The sequence below is a fragment of the Rhinolophus sinicus genome, linkage group LG06 (genome assembly GCF_036562045.2).
Source record: "Rhinolophus sinicus isolate RSC01 linkage group LG06, ASM3656204v1, whole genome shotgun sequence".
NCBI classification, from domain to species: domain Eukaryota; kingdom Metazoa; phylum Chordata; class Mammalia; order Chiroptera; family Rhinolophidae; genus Rhinolophus; species Rhinolophus sinicus.
The window spans coordinates 4,737,228-4,752,789 of record NC_133756.1 but is presented as its reverse complement, the minus strand read 5'-3'; the positions used below and the strand labels follow the sequence as shown (position 1 = coordinate 4,752,789).

At 60.1% G+C, this 15,562-nt stretch overlaps 4 protein-coding genes across 16 annotated transcripts in view; 2 read left to right on the top strand and 2 right to left on the bottom strand.

Moving 5' to 3' along the window:
* The window catches only part of LOC109455266 (espin), a 31,219-nt gene extending 21,580 nt beyond the window's left edge, over positions 1 to 9,639 (top strand). For 2 of the 4 annotated variants that reach the window (XM_074334169.1, XM_074334167.1), the window contains 6 exons: positions 1,255 to 1,281; positions 2,367 to 2,512; positions 2,590 to 2,853; positions 7,404 to 7,483; positions 7,582 to 7,593; positions 8,739 to 9,639. In XM_074334169.1, coding sequence (XP_074190270.1) covers positions 1,255 to 1,281; positions 2,367 to 2,512; positions 2,590 to 2,853; positions 7,404 to 7,483; positions 7,582 to 7,593; positions 8,739 to 8,886 — 677 coding nt within the window. In that variant the 3' untranslated portion in view covers positions 8,887 to 9,639. The remainder of the gene's footprint in view (positions 1 to 1,254; positions 1,282 to 2,366; positions 2,513 to 2,589; positions 2,854 to 7,403; positions 7,484 to 7,581; positions 7,594 to 8,738) is intronic. The other 2 variants (XM_074334168.1, XM_019746725.2) reach the window with 1 other exon arrangement.
* LOC141572056 (espin-like protein) lies at positions 2,864 to 6,868 on the top strand. The gene has a single exon (XM_074334173.1). The coding sequence runs from the start codon at positions 4,603 to 4,605 to the stop codon at positions 6,460 to 6,462; it is 1,860 nt and encodes a 619-aa protein (XP_074190274.1). The 5' UTR covers positions 2,864 to 4,602; the 3' UTR covers positions 6,463 to 6,868.
* Positions 9,640 to 9,851: 212 nt separating the features above from the next.
* TNFRSF25 (TNF receptor superfamily member 25) lies at positions 9,852 to 14,817 on the bottom strand. 5 transcript variants are annotated; one of them, XM_074334174.1, is made up of 10 exons: positions 14,192 to 14,817; positions 13,545 to 13,665; positions 13,206 to 13,340; positions 12,672 to 12,839; positions 12,505 to 12,583; positions 11,778 to 11,833; positions 11,572 to 11,679; positions 11,302 to 11,339; positions 10,662 to 10,842; positions 9,852 to 10,472 (listed from the first exon to the last, which is right to left on the bottom strand). In XM_074334174.1, exons 1-10 carry the CDS (start codon positions 14,228 to 14,230, stop codon positions 10,120 to 10,122), a joined length of 1,278 nt encoding a protein of 425 aa, XP_074190275.1. In that variant the 5' UTR covers positions 14,231 to 14,817; the 3' UTR covers positions 9,852 to 10,119. The 5 variants fall into 5 exon arrangements, with proteins under 5 accessions (XP_074190275.1, XP_074190277.1, XP_074190276.1 ...); XM_074334176.1 differs by having other exon boundaries at positions 10,662 to 10,725; XM_074334175.1 differs by having other exon boundaries at positions 11,302 to 11,336.
* A 143-nt stretch (positions 14,818 to 14,960) lies between these two features.
* Positions 14,961 to 15,562, bottom strand: part of PLEKHG5 (pleckstrin homology and RhoGEF domain containing G5) — a 45,144-nt gene continuing 44,542 nt past the window's right edge. For all 6 annotated transcript variants that reach the window (XM_074334160.1, XM_074334158.1, XM_074334166.1 and 3 more), the window contains one exon: positions 14,961 to 15,489. In XM_074334160.1, coding sequence (XP_074190261.1) covers positions 15,480 to 15,489 — 10 coding nt within the window. In that variant the 3' untranslated portion in view covers positions 14,961 to 15,479. The remainder of the gene's footprint in view (positions 15,490 to 15,562) is intronic.

Below are 15,562 nucleotides of genomic sequence, written 5' to 3'. Positions count from 1 at the left end.
GGGAAACCTAGACAACGCCCCCTCCCCAGCTGCGACTGCCCGAGTGCTTCCTCTTTTCCTACTGTTCTTGGGGCCCCTCCCCCAGTGAGGACTTGACCCTAAGGAAAGACTCTGCTGGGTGAAGAGAACTGAGCTGGGTGACCTGGGGCAAGTCCCCTTCTCACCCTGGGCCTGCTTCCCATCCAGTGGGGAAGGCCTCTCAGATCTGGTGGCTGGTATTTCTGATGAACTGGTGCTAGAGAGAAGCTCTAAGAAGTAGAGCTGGCTTCAAGGAGGCAGGGCTGCTGGCCAACCTCCCTGCAGGACGTCTATTCTGCGTTCCGTTCTTCCAAGCTCGCTACAGCCCTGAGCCCTTCTCAGAAGCATCAGGGACTCTTCCTAGCCAGATCTCTCCTGGGGGGGGAGGGGGGCTAGGCCAGCCAGGGCTTGGCTTTGGGGACAAGGCCAGTGACCCATCATGCCCTGCCCCTCCTGGTGACTTTCCTGATCATCCTTTTATAGAGCTAGCCTGGTGACCAGGATTCCCGGGCATCTCTTCTGTGATATGGGGCAGTCCACACACCGGGGCTTCTGGAAGGCCCAGGAGATGGTGCCTGCAGGTGCTGATGCTGGCAGGGGGATGCCTTCCTCACCCAGCCACTCAGTGCAGGGACGATGCTTAGTGGCACCATCCAATGCTTCATCCCTGACTAGGAGTGCAAGGACACTGTAGGGTCCAGGGCAGGGCCAGCCTGGGCTCTCTGGGGTTCCTAGGGAGCCCCAGCCCCTACAGACCAGAGCCCACGGTAGCATGTCTACCACCAGCTGAGCCTCCGGAAAGGTCCTCAGCTCTGGGGTCAGATTCTTCCCTCTGTAACTTGGAACAAGGGTGAAGCTAGGAGCAAAAGGAATATCGATTCCAGGCTTCTCCTGACACCCCTTCTCAGCAGAACCTAGGCTAGGGGCCCTATCCCAACCCAATGCCAAGATTGAGACCCTTGTTAGGGGGGCCAGGGCCTGTGGCAGCACTGTCCAGCCCTCAGAGGCACCAGCAAAGCTGGAAACTGGGTAGACAACCCTTTTGGAATTCCAGAACTGCCTGAGCCAGGGTCAGAAGGGCTGGAAAGTTCCGCCTCCCCTTTCCCCGCTCCTCTGCACAGCCCTCCCCTCCTCCTGCCCTCCCTGGCCCTCTCTCACTGTCCCTGCTGTCCTAGCCTCACCCCAGCCCCCTCCTTCTGCTAACTCCACTGTCACTTCTCTCCTCTCGATCCCTAGAAGTGAGAGTCCTGAGGCACAGGAAGAGTAAGTAGCTGCGTCAGCGGCTGCTGGCTGATGCGCAGGGGTGGGGGACAAGGCTGCTCAGGAAAAGCGAGTCCCAAGGGGCACGGGACTTGAGGAAAGGGCAGGGCCAGGGACAGGCAGCTGAGGGGTCCTCAATGCCACAGGCAGGGCCTCCTGCCCCACACTTGCCCTCTTAGCCCCACCACACCCACTTGCATGCATTCTGCACCTGGCTGATGGTGCCTGCCGGGCACTTTTCCATTTTCCCTCCTCCTGCTACTGTGCTCTGTGATCCCCAGCCTGGGAACCCAGGAGCTGTGGGCTTGTTTTGTTCCTCTCACCCAGCTCTGACCCCATCCTCAGGCTCTAAAGACACCCCTCCCCAAACCCCAGTCACCTCCGCTGGCCTGGTCGAAAAATGCAAACTCTGCTCTGGGTATTTGCATGTTACCCACCTGACCCTTCTTCCGGGGTGCCCCCACCCCATATCCTTAGTAAGGGCTCTACTTTCCTGGGTCCCCCAGAGCTGAGCAGTGCTTTGCCATAAGTGTGCTCCAGGCTTGCAACCAGTGTGTCTGCACGGCGTGCGTCTGTCTGTGGGTTTGTGGTGGGGGGTGGGGTGGGGACTCGCTGGGTTGTAGCATCCAGGGTCCCTAGTCCCTATAACCCTGGAGCTTCAGGCGACTCAGTCCAAGGGTCACTGGGCTTTGCTGATGCAGAGAGGGCCGAAGGGAGACTCCACCCTGGCCAGCCCAGCCAGGGAACCTGGGACAAAGGTCGGCTGGCTATTCCCAGGTAGTGTGTTGGAGCTGGGCAGAGACATTCACTACTACAGTCCCCAAGGCCGGCCCAAGAGCCATCATGAACTCCCAGGGGGCTCTGGGCCGGGGCACCACATCCCGTGAGTAGGGCCGGAAGAATGGTGGGGCCCGGGAGGCTCCCCCAGAGACGAACGGACCACGGCCGGGGCTGAATTGCTACTGTCTGGGCCCAAGGGAAGGCTCCCAGCCTGTTCTGACTTGGGGAGAGGGCAGTAAAGTGGCGGGTGGGGGCGGCAGGGACGCGGCCCACCCCCAGCCAGCGCCTCCTTTTCTGCCTCCGTGTAGGCACCAAGTCTTTCAACATGATGTCCCCGACGGGTGACAACTCGGAGCTACTGGCTGAGATCAAGGCGGGCAAGAGTCTGAAGCCGACGCCTCAGAGCAAGGGTCTGACCACGGTGTTCTCCGGCAGCGGGCAGCCGGCCACTCAGGTAGGCAGTCGGACACGCGCCCCTCCAGGGCTCCCCGCGCCCCTTCCCGCGCTCAGCCCCTCCGCTTCTTCCCGCAGCCTGACTCACCACTGCCTCCAGCGTCGCCTGCACCGTCACGTGCCCGGAGCCCCACTCCGCCGGCTGCGGGACCCCAGCCACTGCTCAATGGCAGCTTGGCGCCAGCGCCTCCCGCCACTCCTGCGCCTGGCGTGCAGCTCGACGTGGAGGCGCTCATCCCTACGCACGACGAGCAGGGCCGGCCCATTCCCGAGTGGAAGCGCCAGGTGATGGTTCGCAAGCTGCAGCTGAAGATGCAGGAGGAGGAGGAGCAGAAGCGGAAGGTGGGCGGGGTGGGGCTACCCAGAGAGCCTGGTGTCTGCACCTGTATCCACAGCCCATTCATTCCTCCCCATCACCCCAGCCTGTCCCAGGGGCCCTTCAACCTCAGGCAACTCCTATTACCTTTGAGGAAAAACAGGGTTGGACGACCTCCCTCTCCTGGGACTGGTCTTCTCCACCACCTCCACCCCCAGCAGCCTGGGATCTTGTAAAAATGCCTATTCTGACTGGGGAGCCCTGGTGGGGCTGAGATTCTGCAACAAGCTCCTGGGTGACGCTGACCATGCTGGTCCAGAAGCCACACTCGGAGTAGCCAAGAGGGTTTTGGTCACAGTCAGACTGGCCTGGGCTCTTTCCCTGCATTGCCACTTTCCAGCCACTGACACAGAGCCTCATCCAGCCTCAGTTTCCTATGTCAGTCAGACAGGTTGCTCATCACTGGCTGGCAGGATGGTTTGCCATTGATCCATTCTCAACAAACATTTCCTGGGTGCTGTCCATGTGTCACACACTGTTGTAGCCTCTGGGGATTCATGGAACATATCAGGACCTGCTCTGGAGGGGTCTGCAGGAGGGGGTGCAGGGGGTCAACCAACAAGCAAACACAAAAACCTTCATAAAGTGATAAGTGCCCCCAAATAACTTGGCTGTTACAATATAGGCAGCGCTGTGGTGGGGTGTGCAGAGGACTGGAGCACCCCCAAGCCCACCATCCTGTTTGGGCTGAGGAAGGTGTTAGGGAAAGAGAAAGTGAGGTCTAAGGTAAACTTGGAAGATGAGCAAGAGGTGGATGGGAAGAATGGGGCAAAGAGCAAGCAGACAGGACAGGGGAAGTCTGGGAGTCAGAGTGGGTGTGGCTGGGTGACTGGACTATGGGAGGGGCTGGAGCTGGGGAGGTCAGTGGGGGTCAAATCAAGGCCTGGCCTTGAAGAAAATGACTTTCTCCTGGAGCAGTGGGGAGTCTGGGAGGGGGGTTAAACTGGGAAGTGGCATCATCATATTTGTATGTGGGGATTGCAGTGGGTCAGGATAAATCGGGAGGCCTGTAAGGAGGTGAGGGCAGCCCGCCCACCTGGGAAAAGCCTGGCATTAAAGTAGCAACCTAGAGGTGAAGAAAAGAGGAATAAATGAGACCGTAAGAAGAGCCTGACAAGCCTAGATCTATAAATTGTGTTATTATTCCAGGGGTGAGAGAGGGTGGGAATAGGCGTGGAAGCCACAGCTTCGACCTCTTTAAGAGCCTCTCATTCAGCACTAAAACTGACATTGTGGACAGAGAGAGCTTGGGCCACAGGGGAGCTTAAGAAGGGGTCATCAGTTTGGAGCAAGGAGAGGCCTTGCTGGGATCTGGCCTCAAAATCGCAGACCTTGAATGAGGTGGGAGAGGGCCGCTGATCGCGTCGCAGCTTCAATGCCTTTTGCATGTTCTTCGGTGGTGTAATGTGCAACCAAGCCAGGCGTGAAGCCCCCGTCTGCCCGCCCTGCCTCTGCAACAGCGCCCAACGACCGGCTGTGTCCCCGCCAGCGACCAAAGTGGACACTACCCAGCGCCCGGAGCGGCTTCCTGGGCCGAAGCCTCGCCCCAGCGTAATCGCCCGCCGGCCAGGCGTGGCCGGTCCCTGCAAACTCAGCCCCGCGGAGCCATTACACCACCTGGGACATGCAAAGGGCGCCCCCCGGCGGCCCCTGCAGGAGCCGGGCCAGAGGGAGACCCGCCTCCCTCCCCTCTCTTGTCTTCCCCGCCTTAGCTGATGGCCGGCAGCTCGTGCTGCTACCCCCGCGAGGGCTGGAGGTACTCCCGTGAGCACAACGGCATCCTCGGGCCCTTCGGCGAGCTCATGACAGAGGCTGACGTACTCCGCATCGAGCAGCAAATCGAGAACCTGCAGGTGTTGTACAAGGCGCAGAGGCTGGAGGGGCGCCTGGAGCAGCTGGAGCTGGAACTGGAGCAGCTACTGCCCATCTCTGCCGCTCTGTCGGCGCCGCGCTTCACCGTCGACCCGCGCCGCATGCACGGCCGCGCCGTCAGCCTGCCTGCCTGGTGCAGCAAGATCTCCACGCTGCTCAAGAACTTGGCCACGCTGCTGGCTGCACTGGGCGGCCGGCCCGCTCACCTGGCCGAGCTGCTGGCCGCCGACACGGGCCAGCTACTGGCACCGCTGTCCGACGCGCCCTGGAGGCCGGGTCCGCTCTGTCTGGGTCGCTCGCACTCGCTCAGCTGGTGCCGCGAGGCCATAGAGCGCGAGATCCTCGAGTGCGGCGTCTCGGTGAAGCACCTCCGCGCCATCTACGAGCGGCGCGCCCAGGACTCCCCGCCCCCGCGCGGTCCGTGCCGAAAGCTCTCGCTGCCCGCCGGCACCCCAGGCTGCGAGCCCATTCTCGAGGAGGACTACGTGGCGGCCGGTCCTGGCGAGCCGAGCGCCGCTGTCGCCAACGGCCTGCAGCCGGCCCGGGAGTCTCTAGGCACCCTGAGCCCGCCGGAGGAAGCAGGCCGCCAGGCGGCGCTGCCCGAGCCAGAGCAGCTGGCACGCAGGCCTCCGCTCCCCACCGAGCTGCGCGGTGTCCAGGACTACATCGACATGCGCAAGGAGCGCATCGTCTACCTCTTCCTGGAGCACTGGCGCAAGTGGGCCTTCGGCGGCCCTGGGCGCCAGGCCCAGGCGCGCCTGCGCAAACTGTTGCCCCGTGTGGTGGCCGCCGGCGCCGGCCCCGCCCCCGAGGCCCTCAAGGCCGCGGACGACCCCCAGTCGCTGGAGGGCGACGGTCATGAAGAGCGGCTGCTGCGCCTGCTGAAGCAGCGGCAGGTGGTGGGCAAGCTGCTGGGCCACTGGCGGAGCTTGCTGCAGCAGGTGCCTGCGCACCAGCCCAGCGGCCCAAGCCTAGCACACGGCCTGTACTGGCCTGAGCACTTCCTGCCGCCCCTGGATGGCGGCGCGCCCCCGCCTTACGACAGCCTCACGCTCGACCTCTTCATGCTCGGCTACTTCCAGCTGCTCGAGATGGGCCTGAGCCGCGAGGAGCGCAAGTTCCGCCACCTGCTATGTTATGAGATGTTCGACCGGCTGGGCAGCCATCCGTGGGAGCTCATCCGCCTCTTCCACCGCGTGGTGCTTGAGGAGGTGGAGGCCGGCCGGCGTGGCTGGAGCGACGGCTTTGAGGACCTCAGGCGCCAGTTCTTTGGAGACAGCCCAGAAGCTAAGCCGGCCTGGGAGGAAGATGCTGAGAAGGAGCAAACGGAGGAGGAGGAGGAGGAGGAGGAGGAGGAAGAAGAGGAGAAGAAGGAGGAGGAGAAGGAAGAAGAGAGGAAGCTGGACCAAGAGGTCGAACCAGCTCAGGCTGAGGACTGGCCGGAGGGGCAGCCCGAGGACCCGGCCCCTGCGCCACAGCCGCCCCCCACGCCCCCGCCAGCCGCCCCTCCTCCGACGTTGGCTCCTCTAAGTTCCGAAGTCCCCGCCGAAGACCCCTTGGAGCTGGTGTCTGAGATGGGCGAGTTCAGCAACGAGGACATCTGCCGCTACATCGACCGCAGCTTCTCCTTCTGGAAGGAGAAGGAGGCAGAGCTCTTTGACATAGAAGCAGCAGAATTCGGAATTGACTCTCAAGCATCTTAACCCGGGCCTGGATTCCCTCCAAAGGCCAGAAGCGGGCAGGAAGAACCCAGGACGGTGGCCTTGGAACATCCAGAAAGCCAGGACCAGGCTGCTTCAGCCTTTGAAGTCCCATCATGGCTGGATGTGGGGAGTTGGCCGGAATAGGCTGGGCATGGCACAGGGCAAACCAGGTGTTCCCCTCTGGCCCTACAGCCTTACCTGGCTCTGTGTGGAGCCAGGTGGAAGAAGCAGCCCCTCTAAGTGAGGGACTGAAGGTCCCCCTTGGGGCTGTGTGGCTCTCCCTCTTTGGTTTTTTACTGGAATTCACAGCTACCTCTTTGGCTGAGCTCAAGGGAGCCATGTGTGCAGTGTTCCGTGTGACATGTTCTCCTATGTAACATACAAGTAATAAAACTCTTTTCTGTAAGCTGCCTGTGTTGGATGCCCCGCACAAGTGTCATTGCAGCGCACAGTTGTAGAGCTGGTGCCGACTCCATTTGGGAATAGAGCAGGCATGGGCCAGAAGGTCCTTCACATTGGAACCGGGGTGCAGCCTGAGCTTCTCTGAGCTGGCAGGGTCTTTGGGGGCCCAAGTATGGGTCTGCCCAGAGATTCTGGGTCACAGGCCTGGGGCCATCTGTCCACATGCCTCTGTACAGAATCTCATTCTCTGCTCTCCACCTACACCTCCTATACTCAGCTCTGACCGCTCTGGCACAGCCTCTAGGACTTGGGCCTGAGTTATTGGGGAAGGGTTACAGGAGACCTCCTCCAACGCGGCTGTGACCATGGGCTTTCATCCATTTGCCCTCTAGAAGGGCATCAAAAGGGTCTCTTCCAGGAATCCCATCTGTGTTCTGTTGTCCCTGATTGGTGCAGGTCTCCCAGGTTGGGGGTACACCTCCTCTGGCCCCCTACCTCCCAGGCCATGCTGGCCCTGAAGCTTTGTACTTATGTTTCAGGAGGAGGAAGAGGAGGCCCGGCTGGCCAGCATGCCTGCCTGGAGGCGGGACCTCCTGCGGAAGAAGCTAGAAGAGGAGAGGTGAGCTGGAGGTCTGAAAGATTCAGGGCCTGGCAAGGTGTCTTGATTGTATCCCTGAAATGGTGGCACCAACTAATGCTGTCTCTTTTTCCTTCTAGGGAGCAGAAGCGGTGAGTGTGGGGCTGGGCTTGACCTGCCTCCCCTCCCGACACCCAGTCACAGAGGCTTGTCCTTTTGCCTCTTTATCCAGCCCCATCTTGAGCACATCCCCTTGTCACTCAGCACCATAGCACAGCCTCTGTGTTCCCAATAATGCCACCAGGCCCCTTCCCCCAATAACTTAGCCCCTGTCCCTCAGAGTCTAGCTCTTTGCTGTAATAACTACGTCCCCAATTACCCAGCCCCCATCTCCCATTAACCTAGTCTTTCTGCTCCGCATTGAACCCAACCTCAGTATCAATAACCTTGGTCATCTTTTGCTCAAAACTTAGTTTCTACCCCCAGTAATCTAGCCCAGTGCTGATAGAAATATAATGCGAGCCACATATGTGATGTTAACCTTTCTACCAGCCAAGTTGAAAAAAAAAAGATATAGGTGAACTTAATTTTCATAGTGTGTTTTATATAATCCAATGTGTCAAAATTCAGTTATATATTTCAATAAGTATATCTTCAATTGAAATTACATATTTCAATATATAATCAATAGAAAAATTAATGAGATGTTCTACACTCTTTTTAAATCTTAAGTCTTTGAGATGCCCTGTGTACCTTCTGCCTGCAATACATCTCAATCCCTACATTTCAAGTGCTCAACAGCCGTATGTGCTCAGGGGCTACCTTGTCAGCAGTGCAGATCTAGCCCCCATGTTCTAATAATTTGTCCCTAATTACTGTCTCCCAATAATGTGGTCCCTCTGCTCCCCAGCAGCCCAAACCCAGTCCCCAGTAAGTCAGGTCCTAGCCCCCATAATCTCATCTCCTGCCCTCATAACCACCCTTCCTCACCTTCTGCCACACTGTGACTCAGCACCTGTTTCCAGTAACACCCCCAGCCAGCAGTAACCCAACCACTGTCTCTTGCCCACCCAGCTCTTATGAGTGCCCCCAGGATTCCAGTCTGTCCCCAGGAATCCCACCTGCCAGCCTCCTGAGCCAACCCTGTCTCTAGTCACCTAACCCTTCTGCCTACCATTTATTAGTCCCTCTGTCCTAAGCAACCCAGCCCCTGCCCTCAGTAACCCAGTCCTTGCCACCGGTGAGCCTGGCCCACCCTCTCACCCTTGCCCGCGGTTCTGCCCCACCCCATGCCTAGGAAAGAGGAGGAGCGACAGAAGCAGGAGGAGATGCAGCGGGAAAAAGAGCAGTCGGAGAAGCTGAGGACGCTGGGCTACGATGAGACCAAGCTGGCGCCCTGGCAGCGACAGATCATCCTGAAGAAGGGGGACATCGCTAAGTACTAGATGCCGCTTTCCTGCTCGCATCCTCGCGAGCTCTAGGGGGGAGCAGCCCCCCCGCCCCGGCCTGGACGGAAGGGCTGGGAGCCACGCCGCCCTCCCCTCCTAAGCTGGAACCCCTCCCTGACCCTCAACTCGGCCCTCGCATTCCCAGCCCGGGACCACGCTGGAGCGCGCCCACCGCTGCAGTCGCCCAGAAAAAGTGCCCAAGTCGTTGACGTAAAAGCTGCTGCTTATTTGCATGCCTATTTACATATATTTGCATGTTCGTTGAATGTCTGCGTGTGCAGAGCTTTTCCCAGCCCCGTGGGTGGTGACTTTGTTTTCCCTCGGGGTGTGCGCCGGGCTTCAGCTCCCTCCCCCGCACCCCGGAACCCGCGTCGCTGGCGCATCCTGGGCGGAGGCAGGCCCCGCGCTCGGGGAAGGGGTTTTCCTTCCTCCCTGACCCAGATATGCGCCCGGGCTGCATTTCCCATCCCCGTCGAGGGTTTCCTCTCAGTCATTTGTTTACCAGAAACGATGAAAACTGCAAATTGCCCGTCGGGACGGAGTTGCCGCTCCCGGGGCCCCACCTCTGCCCCCACCTTCCTCCAGTGAAGTCTGCGTGCGCCGTTCCAAGCCAGGCCCCGAGCTCCCTGGACCCTTTCACTGCCCTGGTGGAGTGAGTGGAGGACAAGGGGCCCTGACCCTGTCTCCGACTGCTGCCTTCCCGGTCCCCGCTGTCTCGCACCCCCATTAAAGCTCTCGCAGTCGCCCGGGGCTCATGTTCACTCGTTCGCTGTCGCCGACTTCCTCTCCTCGGGGTAATTGAGCCACAGCAGAGACGGAGGAGCAGGCTTGGGCGCTAAGGGCCACTCTGGTCCCCACCGTGGGTCCCAGACCCTGGGTGGCAAGACTTCTGGCCCTTTCGACGCTCCCGGGAAACCAAGCCCAGGCCACTTAACACCCCAGCACCGCGGAAACACCAAGCATTTGCTTTTCTCATAAATTTAATACCAAGGCCTCCACCAAACTCTGGCTGAGAAACAGCCGAGCAATCTCGTGACGCCCTCCTGATGTTTATTGATGCTTTGCCTTAACCCGAACACGGGGTGCGCAGGCGTGAGGCCGGCTGGCGCCTCTAAGCAGGGTCGTCCCAGAGGCTTAATAAGTGACATAATATGTCTACACGCATAAGTAACGGTACTTAGGGCTTCTGTAAGGGCCACCAGAGCCTCCAGTTGGCGGAGGGGCCCCGCGTCACGGGCTGCGCTGAAGGCGGCTGCGCAGGTCCTCAGCACAGCCGTCCAGCCCCATGCGCTCCAGGGCCGCGTAGATAGCGCTCAAGCCCGCGGGCTGCTGCTGGCGCCAGCGCTTGAGCATCTCGTACTGCTGGTCGCGGAAGCGGCCGACCTCCACCTCCACGGCCTCGATCTCGGCCTCTCGCAGCCCCAGCGTGCGCACGAACTCTTTCCAGCGCCGCGCGGGCACCGCATCCATCACGTCATAGAGCTGCGGACCCGGCTGGAGCATGGCGGCTGCCGAGCCCGTAGGGAGCCCTGAGGAAGGAACGGGAGGCGGAGGCGGAGGCGGCGGCAGCGGCTGCGGCAGGCCTAGGGGCGGGCCAGAGAGAGCCAATGGGAATGCGGGCTGCGGCCAAAGGGTAGAGGTGGGCACCCAGGCAGGGTCACCAGGTGAGTTAGGGGAAGGGAAGTGGGCAAGGGGCGCCTCAAGAAACCACGGCTTTCCACCTTGGACTTAGGAGAATGGAGTCAAGGCCTCAGGCCACTGATGTGCCTTACCAAGAGCTCTGCTGGGCAGCTGGTCCCAGGACCATGGCACCTCCTGGCAGGGCACTTCCTGAATCTGAGGGGAACCAGAGGTCCAGCTATTGCCTACCAACTGGACGGTGCAGACCTTCTCACTGCTGCTGGGTGGCTCCAAAAGGGTGTGGGCACCATTTGGGGGTGAGAAGTGGGTGACCTGGAAGCCAAGAGAGACCCCAGGTCAGCCCTACGTACTTAGTAGGGCCCCTCTGCTGGGGTCTCTAGCCAGCAAATACCCCCAGTGCAGCTCCCCCCCGCCCGGCCCCTCAGCCATGCTCTCTCACCTGGCCCAGTGAAAGAGCTAGATCCTCTGCCTGGGTACCCTGCCCCCGACCTCACCATAGTGGCACTCATCCCACTGAACTGTTGGCTCCTGTTTACCTGTCTGGATCCCAGCAGACTCTCTGGATCTCAGAGAGTCGCTTGTGTGTAAGTACTGTGCTGCTCTCACTCAGTGATTACTCAGCACATGTGTTCATGAGGTCTACTCCATGCCAGATACCATGCCATGCACGGGGGGGACCATGAGTTTTAACAAGGCCCGACCTGTCAGCTCCAGAAGGCTCAGGCCTAGGTGCTTGCTCACCCTCTTCTAGAACATTACTGAGATTCTTACCTGCAGCGGGGCCAGGGCCTCCGTCCCAGTTTCATCTGCTGAGACAAGAGAATCTAATCAGCAACCAGGCAGGTCTCCTGAACCTCGGTGCTGGTCCAGCTCCTCTTGGATTCCTCTGCACATACACCCCAGGACTCCCTCCCTTAGTTCCCCTCCCCATCAGGGCTGAATGGGCACCGGGCTACCCATCCTGACCTCCGGCCCCTGGGGGTGTGGGTGTGTATGTGTGTGTGCGTGTGTGTGCGCGTGGATGTGCAAACATGCGCTTACCGGGAACCATGGGCTTGCGGGGCTGGCAGCGGCAGTATATGAAGGTCAGGGTGGCACCAAGCAGGAGTGGGACCACCAGGCCTGCCAGAAGCACCTGGACCCAGAACACTGAAAAAGCAGCTGGTGGGTGGTGGGTGGTAGCCACCCCCCAACGTCCCCTTGGCTCATCCCAGCTCTCCCACTTGCATTCCCAGCACACCACCTACTCTGCCTCCAGCCACAGACTGCCGCACAGGGCTCAGGACAGCTCCAGAAGGTGCTCCTGCAAGGGGAGGGGCTGGGGTGGGGGATGAGGCCTACACAGCAGGAGGGGCTCCCCAGGACGGCCTGACATCTCCATCCTGAAGGCCTTTCCTTCCCTAGGCCTCTTCCCTAGGAGCTGCACTCAACCCAAGAATGTTCCTGAGGTATTGCTGAAATATCACCTGTGTCCCCAGGAATATCAACGACCACTATTTATGGAGCTTCTTCTCGACCAAATTGAGAGTGACTAGGATATCAACTTCATAAGGACCATGATTTGTCTACTTTGTTCCCTGTGTATACCCAGCATCTGGAACAGTGTCTGGAAATGGTAGATATTCTGAGGCAGACCTACTAACAACGTCCCCATGTTCAGATGGGGCAGCCACAGGTCAGAGTGGTGAAGTAACTTGCCCACGATCCCCCAGAGAATCTCAGCCCAAGTTTGAAACTATATCAGTGTGACTCTCTGTAAGTGACAAATCCTATTCCTAATGTACAGCTGGAAGGATTACTAAAGGAATCCTTATTTATCTGGCATAGGTGAATCCAGATTTCCTTTTACCACACAATGTTTGCCTGAAGCGGGGCCTACCCACCATAGGGCCTTGCCCCTGGTCCCTCCTCTTTGCCCCTGGACCCCGACTCTGTTCCCAGCCTCCCCCCAGACCAGGGCAGCCAGGAAGTTACATGGGGCAGGACACACAACTGTTGCCATATTCGAAGAAGCCAGGCAGACAGGTCCCACAGTCGGTGTCTCTGCTGGAACCTGCAGTCCAATAGATGGTACGGGTCAAAAGAGGGAGGCAGGGGGATGGGGTGTGGGGGTAGATAGCTCATCCGGAGAGGGTACTCACAGGGCACCCATGTGTGGCGGTTCAGGGTCCCACAGTCTAGGCATGGGTGGCAGCGGAAGGGTGAGCCGCCAATGCAGTGCGTGACCAAGCACTCCACAAACCAGTCTGGCCTGCAGCCGCAGCGAGTGTCTGCCTCTGCTGAGCAGTTCTTCAGGGCTACCTGGGAGGCTGGCGGGGGATGCAGGGAGATGGGGAGAGCAGAGGTCATTAGGGGAAGATACCCCCATGGAGAGGTGGGGCAGATCTCCCAAAGAACAGAGACAGGATAGACCAGAAACGGGGCCAGCTCAAATGAGAGAGAAGCGCAGAATCACCACACACCAAAGTCTGAATCCTATACAGAGACAGGAAAGTCGCCAGGAAGAGAGGGCACGAAGGCATCTCAGGCAGGATCAGGGTGGAAGGGCCTGAGATGGGTGGGCACAGGGCCCTCACACCCACAGGTGGGGCCCAAGCCAGCCACTTCCTTCAGAAAGACCCTGGCCACAGCCTGTCCTCAGGACTCCCCCCACTGAGCAGTAGGCAGCCCCTCACCCTGCTCATCACAGGCCTGGCAGCGGGTACAGCTGGTTTCATGGTGGTTCTCCCTGGCCAGGAAGGTTCCCTGGGGGCACGGAAGGCAGGTGATGTTGTCACAAGGCTTTGTGCAGGGGGCCGTCAGATAGTGCCCTGTGGAACCCAGACTGGGGTCAGATAGTCAGAGGGCTCTGACCTTCCCCTCCCTCCCCTCCTATGTCTGGCTCCCTACTTCTCTTCCAGCCTCCCCTCACCCCATCCCTGACCTGCCTGCCAACTCTCCCCACCCCTGCCAGACCCCTGTCCTTGGTCTGCCCTCACGTCCCCCACACCCCTCCCACCCATTTCGCTACTCACCTGCTGGACAGCCCCTGCAACAGGACAGAGCGTTCCTCTTCTCTGAGTTGTGGGCACAGTCACACGTGGGGCGGGGAGTGCTGCACTGGCCCTGGGTGCCCAGCAGCACGAGGAGGAGAGCCTGGGGGAAAGGTGCTGCTGGACCCCAGCGTGGCTCATCCACGCTGGGGCCTCTTCCTGTCCAGTCTCCCTAACTTCAGAGACCCCAGCATTTGCCCGCAGAGCAGCCCACTTCGCAGATTCTTCTGCAGAACGGGTGCCTATGGTGAGGGTGAGCCTAACTTTCTAACCCCCTCTGCACAGGCTTGGAAGAAGCAGAGGAAAGGCTCCTGCCAGCCCCTCCCACCGGTTACCCTCCACCAGGGCAGAATCAGGCAGCTCCATCCCCACCCGTGCTTTTTCTAAGGTGCTGGAGGGACCCTGATCTTTCTCTGCCTGGGGCCCCCAGATCCCTCAGCTCCCTGGCAAGGTGTTTCCTCTCAGCGGAAGGGTTCCGCCCCAGCTGAGCCTCTAACTAGGTCAGGGGTGGGGGGGTGGCCCAGCCCCCAGCGAAGGCGAGAGCAGAAACTCAGGAGGCCCCTTCCTTTGCCCCGCAGGGGAGCCAGGCCCAGAGGAGGTTCCAGGCCGCTCCCCGCGTCTCCACTCACCGCAGCCACCACTGTACAGCCCCGGGGCCAATGCTCCATGGCCCTGGCGCCGCTCTGGGCCCTTTGACAGGCGTGCACGGCTGGGGGCTTCCCCACTCAGCCCGCTCTGCCCGCCACAGTTCCTGTCCGCCCCACCCCGCGCCACCGGGTAAGCCCGCCTCAGGGGTAAAGGTCAGGGCGGGGCCAGTAGGCGTCTGGAAGTGGAGCCCCCAGCCCGCTGGCCTGACCCCCAGCACACATGGGCTCACCTGAGGCGGCCTTTGGGGAACAAGGTGTTAATAGGACAGGGCTGCTTCCTGGGTGCCACCCCTGGATTCTAGCCCCAACCCTGAGACTACCGCTTGGAGATGAGGTGACTTCCCTGCCCCTGGGCCTCAGAGTCAGGTGGAAGACCCATCCTCCCCAGATTGTGTGTGTGTGTGTGTGTGTGTGTGTGTGTCTCAGAGGCCCCCTCCCTGGAGGGGAGTCCTAGGGAGCATTCCCAGTACAGCCTGAGACATATCACCCACCCTGGCATAAGCTCACACCAGCATCCCAGGGAAGGGCACTCTGTGGCACCTCTGGGGGGCTCTAATGGTGTACGTCATGGCTGTGGCAAGGGACAGGGGTTGATCTCAGGTGTTGGTCAGGTGACCTCTGCCTCCTTAATTCACTCCTGCTTCCCATGGTCTCTTCCGGTGGTGCCCCACTGTAGCTGGGGCAGGACAGCAGCTCAGTTGCACCTGAGGCCCGAAAGGGGTGGGTTCCAAAAGCAAAGGACTCTTTCCAGTGGAGTATATACAAGTCTTTATAAAATAATCAAAAGCTCAATAAATATGCAACTTTACACAGAGCCCAACCCAAGCCTGGGGTGGCCAGTGGAACTGGGAGGGAAGAGGGGGGTGAGGGCAGGGGAATGTCCCATTTGGGGTCAGATGAGAGTAGATGTGCGCCCCCCCTGGAGACCAGCCCAGAGGATTGGAGCTGGTGACCTCAGGGAGTAGCAGGGAAGGGATCCTGCCTGGGCAGGTGTGTATGTAGGGGGGAGGTTAGAGATGGTAGCCACGGGGGGTGGGGGGTAGGGGTGGGAAGGGGTACTGCAGCCTGGGTCTCAGGCTCCGACAAGCCCTTTTCCACTTCCATCCAGTCTGGCAAAGTGCAATTGGCCCGGGGCAGTGGCAGGGGGTCCTGCCTGGCATTCCGGCTTGTGTATACACAAGGCAGTAGCTGGAACAGAGGCCGGCACGCCTCAGGAGGCATGCTGTCCGCTGTTCCGTGGTCAGTGGCACCCTTGGGGGCCTCGCTCTGCTCAGACCTCCCTGCAGGGGAGGGGAGAGACAGTCCTTTCTTGGCTGCTGCCACTCAGAGGGGCTGTGGCCACCCACTCCTCCC

What these genes read in the sequence shown, in the direction of transcription:
- LOC141572056 (XM_074334173.1), top strand. Translation starts at nt 4,603, where the DNA reads ATGGCCGGCAGCTCGTGCTGCTACCCCCGCGAGGGCTGGAGGTACTCC.
- TNFRSF25 (XM_074334179.1), bottom strand. Translation starts at nt 14,230, where the DNA reads ATGGAGCATTGGCCCCGGGGCTGTACAGTGGTGGCTGCG. An exon ending in CCGCAAGCCCATGGTTCCCG is followed by an intron (nt 11,340 to 11,571) that starts GTAAGCGCATGT and finishes CTCTTGTCTCAG; the next exon opens with CAGATGAAACTGGGACGGAG. An exon ending in AGGCCCTGGCCCCGCTGCAG is followed by an intron (nt 10,843 to 11,301) that starts GTAAGAATCTCA and finishes CTTGGCTTCCAG; the next exon opens with GTCACCCACTTCTCACCCCC.